This window comes from Teleopsis dalmanni, chromosome 1 (assembly GCF_002237135.1).
Source record: "Teleopsis dalmanni isolate 2A chromosome 1, ASM223713v2, whole genome shotgun sequence".
NCBI classification, from domain to species: domain Eukaryota; kingdom Metazoa; phylum Arthropoda; class Insecta; order Diptera; family Diopsidae; genus Teleopsis; species Teleopsis dalmanni.
In genome coordinates, this window is record NC_051846.1 from 99,695,429 (window position 1) to 99,701,034 (window position 5,606).

The following is a 5,606-nucleotide window of genomic DNA, read 5'->3' on the forward strand; positions in this document are numbered from 1 at the left end:
ACGAAGCTTTTTAATAATATTTCAATATAAATGTAACAATAAATTTGTTTTAAATATACACACAAACCTAACATTAAGTTAACTCAAAGATATATACAATAACACATCATAGGTAACATAAATAAATATTTTTATATAACTAAATATGACAGATTAAAATTATTTATACATGTGTATATATGCATATGTGTTCGCACAGAAACAAAAAATTATTTGCAAAACATAGATATGAGGATTACGATACATACATATTTAATTGGCCTTAGTGTGCTAATTACTGTAATGTGACATTACATTACACTTAAGTTCTGATGTTACAAAAATCATTATTTTTATGTTTTAATCGACTTAGGAATGCACATTACAAAATTCATCGTGTAGATAAAAGTCTATTGTGTACATAATATAGAAATATATACATAAGCGTTTTTCACAAAAGAAGTTTTAACTAATATTTATGAGATTTAGTTCACTATTTACAGGAATCAATATTTACATATATTTGTTAACCATTTAAATATAGGTGGGAAATTTATCTGCTTAAAGAAACTGAATACGGGCAACGGAATATTGTATTCATTTATTTGTTTAATACGTTCGAGACATAATTAGATTTGATGTAGATGTTCGAAGACGAGACAAGTGATCTAGTTGAATCTGTTTTTGTATTTGCTTCAAATTTTGGGAAACATCAATATTAATGGAGTAATGAGGAGGAAGTCATGCATCGTCTTTAATAGATATTGGCTGAAGCGGCAAACTTGCTGACGTATTTGAATCATTATCGCCGCATATACTTGCTGGAAGTGAAATGTTGCTGTGTCCTAAGTTTGAAAATTGAGATGTAAATGGAGGTGATAGCTGTTGCGATGATATTTGTGATTGTAAATGTTGTACTGTACCCTGAGTAATTGCTACACTGTTCACAGGACCTGAGGATTTTCCTTGATTAACAACACATTTACGCATGTGTTTTTCTAATGTGCTTGGCACACTAAAAGGCATATCACAGAATCGACAACGGTAAACATCTTTTCCCGTTCGCCCATGGGTTTTCATATGACGTGTTAACTTTGAGCTTTGAGCGCATGCATAGGAACACAATTCGCACTTATAAGGTTTTTCACCAGTATGACTGCGACGATGCACAGTTAAATTTGAACAATTTTTAAATACTTTACCACAAAATTCACAAGTATCATTACGTTGACGATTTTCTTTTTTTATCAGGGAGTTTTGAAGTAAAGAATTGGCTGATCCATGTCCTAATGGTTTAAGTTTAAGATTTTCAAATAATGATTCATTGCGATGAAGTGAAGACACACTCCACCAACCACTCCCTTCCATTTTTAAACGTTTCGACAACTCAAAGGGATTTTGAAATGGATTAAATAGTGGAACTTGTGAAGATGTTTCTTGTTGCGTTGGTTGTTGAAATATACTTTTCGTAATTTCATCCTGTAGCCGTATTGCAACTGGTATGCCATTAAGTTTTTGTGATGATGGTTGAAATGAGGAATTATTAGAGTTGGTATGATCATGCTCTTTATTATCTTTAATCTTAAAATTATTTGATTCCTGTAAAGCTAGTTTATAAGCTTCAGAATATTGCGCAATATTTGAGAGACCGAATTTATCCATTAATTCTCCTACAAGTGATGTAGCTCCAACATTTATTAATTTTGAACTTTCGCATTTAGACTCCAAACGACTGCTTATGCTTAAATCTTCAGCTTCATAATATGCTTCATCAGTTTCTTCAGTGTCTTCTTCGTCATCTTCCTCATTTATTTCCTCTTCATTTTCCTCTTCTTGAGCAGATTCTTCAGCATCATTTGTTTCAATTGAACTTTCAAAACTTCCAGGACTGCGATGCACTCGCATATGTTTCATTAGTTTATTTATATAAGAGCATTCGTAATCACAAATCGTACACTTATAAAGTTTTTCACCAGTGTGATTTCGTTGATGAATAATAAGATTATTTTCATATCGAAACTTTTTATCACAAAAACCGCATGCGTGTATTACAGCACTATCTTGTATTACTTTGGAAGGAGGTGTACAAGTTGAGTTAATACTTTCGTTTTCATTAGTCATTATATTATTATTTTCCGTTGGTGAATGTGTTTGGGATCGAGTAGAACTAGTAACTAATGAAGTGGGTAAGTGAGTGGGAGATGCACTCGCGTAATGTGGCGATTGCTTTTGTCCAGGACTCGGCGAGTTCGAGTTAACAATATTTCCAGCTCCAGGACTCTTTGTTCCTGCAAGCTGACGCAATCGCTGTGAGTAAAAATCCATCTGAGGTTCTAGATTATTGGTGATTTGTTGTGGTGCTATCCCACATGGTGGTTGAATGGGGCTAGGCGTTGCTACTGCATTGCGTTGGTTATTGTTCATTGTACATTGTTCATTTGAGTTATTATTTTGTGTCAATTGCGAAGAGTGGGATGATGTAAATGAACTGGCTGCTGCTACAGCTGCAGCAGCAAAATTAATCCCATGATGACGAAACTGCTCTGAAACTAATTGTTCCATACGATAATGTTCTGGACGGGAAAATAAAGGCGTAACTGAAGGAACTACTGGATTATGTGAAATATTGGATGGTAATGGCATCCGAAGAATATTAAACGGATTTCCATGTATGTCTGTTGGAGGTAGTAATGAATGATGTCGCATGCCAGCAGCAGTAACTGTAGCCAAATTTTGAGCATTTTTCATTGCTGTTGTGATACTGTTTTGCTGTTGCTTCTGTTGCTCAACAGCTACTGCCACAATTGTTGTTGCATGCTGTTGCTCAGGTTGGTGATGTGTTTGTTGTTGGGACGAGCCATGACTGTTATTATTATTTGAAGATGTAGTACTCAGAGAACTGGACATACTGATATTGCTGGAAGAACAGTTACTCGTCTGTTTTTGTAAGGACTGCACAAATGATATTGGCATTGATTCTGAAAGAGATGATACCATGGACGAATTGGATACACTTTTTACAGCTAATTCTTCTGAATGAGCTGATTCCTCAACATATATTTTTAAGCCATGTGATTGCTGAACGTGTTTAAGTAATTTCCAAGCAGAAGAAAAACATGTGTTACATGTAGAACATGTATAATTGCTTGGTTCTGAAAAAAAATTTGTTATGAAATGTTAATTTTTTTGCATCAGATAATATGTATTGTAAATTAATTAAATTAATTTTATGTGAATATTATTGGTTCGTGTTCCTAGAGTGTGATTTAGTCCACTACATTGGATTTTTTCCCTTTGTTTCGATAACTTATATATATTACTTGCTAAAAAAATAAGGAATTATCAATATACAGAATTATCTTTTTATCTATTTATTTCTGTCTATTCAATTCTGTTCAAATTGTAAATATTTTTAACTATTTTATACTAATATAACCGATTAGATTTAAATTTTAGTAAAGAAAATATTTAAAATATTAAAGAATTTGAAGTATTAAATTTGCAAATCACGCAAATTTAAAGTTGAAAAAAAGATTTTGAATAGTTGCTAACCAAATGAAATACGTATAGTGAAATTTTCAAAATTGCAAATACTATACAAAAAAGCCGTCTTTAATTTTAATATTCATGCTAAACTTAAAAATAAAGTAATTTTGCTTATATATATACAATTCGCCTTATAATATAAGTCACTCTTTTAATGCATGAGCGTATAAATCAAAGTTATTCTCATCTTTCTTAAAATAAATTTTTAAAATCTTATTCAATGCTTGAGAGTATCGCAGTCTCGACTGTTGCTTTTATCTCACTACCTTATGGATTTAAATTAATGAATGCACCAGATGTTCCTTTAAAATATAAACGTTCTAAAATTGTGTAGTAGACAAACCGCAAGTACAGCAGCATAAATTATATATAATATTTAATAAAAATTTTTAACGGCACGTAAAACAAATCGGAAATCGTGACAATCACTACCCCATACGTTTATTTATAATATTTCGATTTGGCCAGAAAACTTAAAAAGAGAAGTTAGGGCGTTAGCACTGTTTTCAAGGGGTGTTAGTGGAGTTAAGAATATGTTTGTCTCTTTACATTCTTGAATATACTGCATCATTCACATACGAATATTCACATACTTTTAAATATTTATTAAGCCACAGTTTTTTATATAAAAAACTTTATGTATTATGCAACAACACACAAAATGTTAGAGTGTTTATTGATATAATATTTGTATTAGTATACATTCTTGCTGATTTTGTTTTAATAAAATCAGGTATGGTACCAATGTCAACTTTTACAATAACTCGTCAGATTGTAAGCATTAATGAGTGAAGAGTACAGTTAAATCACCGATTTTAAAGCATGAATTTCATTATAAAATAAAAAAAAATTCTAATAAGATATTGAGTTATGTAAATACATTAAGTTTTAAGTGAATTCAAGTCTCAGTTATTTAAGATACTCTAACATGGATATAGCTAGAAACATGACATTATGATTTTAGTAATCCATAAAAACCTAAAAATGTCAAAAGTCATGCAGTTTGTGACTTAATTTTATAGAAATGTGTAAGAAATAACATACAAAAGTGGTCAATTTTTCCTATTTTGCCATCATGCCTTCCGCAACAAGGGTTGCGCATGTACATTAAGTAATAAGCATTATGCTTGAAAGGGTTGTGCTCTCGAGTTTAGCCACTAATCTTAAATTTTTTTATGTTTGTATTTAAAATATATTAAGCATGCTGACAAATTCATTTCGTAGTTGTCAAGAACCTTCAAAATACATATAAAAAGCAAAAAATAAATTGAAATATCACATGGCCATTCTTTTTGTTTTTTAATAAATTATTTTTTAAAATTTCTTGTCGTAAGTCTACCACGCGCTTCTAATTTATTTGCCTTTTGCGACACAACTTTGATATATTTGAGCACTAAACTTAACTATTGGATATAAATACATTGTTTTAATATTATTTTAAAATTTTCAAGTATATCAATATCAACATTGAAAAACAAACAAATCGGTACATTCAAATATGCAAAAACTATTTCAGCTTAAAGATGGTAAGTGAACTCATGTCAACTCAATAAAAAATACCAATTTACTTATAGCCCTGATTTTTTATTCACAATTTCTTTGATAACGCATTCTAACTGTTTTTGGCAGTAAACCAACCTAATGTACCCCAAATTGTATTGAAAATTTAAGCAGCATTATGTAATGAATCAACCCTTTCATTCAACTGATGCATGTGGGATTCTTAACTTCCTCACATCATTGGAAGGGTTAAGTGACCGCAATATCGTAACATCTTGAAACAGGATGCATATGATATACCGTTTTGCCAGGCAACGGAAGAAGCAAATTGACCGCCTGCTGTATATCGTGAAAACGAAAATATAAAATACATTGTCTCTGGCTGAAGTATTAATTGCATTGTTCTTGTAATTTTTTTTTCCTAAAATTCTACTTCACTCTGGCGCTAAGCCTAATCTTATTGCTTCTATATTTTAATTATTGTCATCATTACAAAGAAACTGAACACAAATCATATTCAAAATATAATATAATATAATATAATATAATATAATATAATATAATATAATATAATATAATAT

At 30.8% G+C, this 5,606-nt stretch overlaps 1 protein-coding gene across 1 annotated transcript in view; it reads right to left on the reverse strand.

Annotated features, from left to right (window-relative positions):
- Window positions 1–478: 478 nt before the first annotated feature.
- LOC119662231 (B-cell lymphoma/leukemia 11A) overlaps window positions 479–5,606 on the reverse strand; it is an 18,117-nt gene continuing 12,989 nt past the window's right edge. The window contains exon 2 of the mRNA XM_038071811.1: window positions 479–3,131. Coding sequence (XP_037927739.1) covers window positions 721–3,131 — 2,411 coding nt within the window. The 3' untranslated portion in view covers window positions 479–720. The remainder of the gene's footprint in view (window positions 3,132–5,606) is intronic.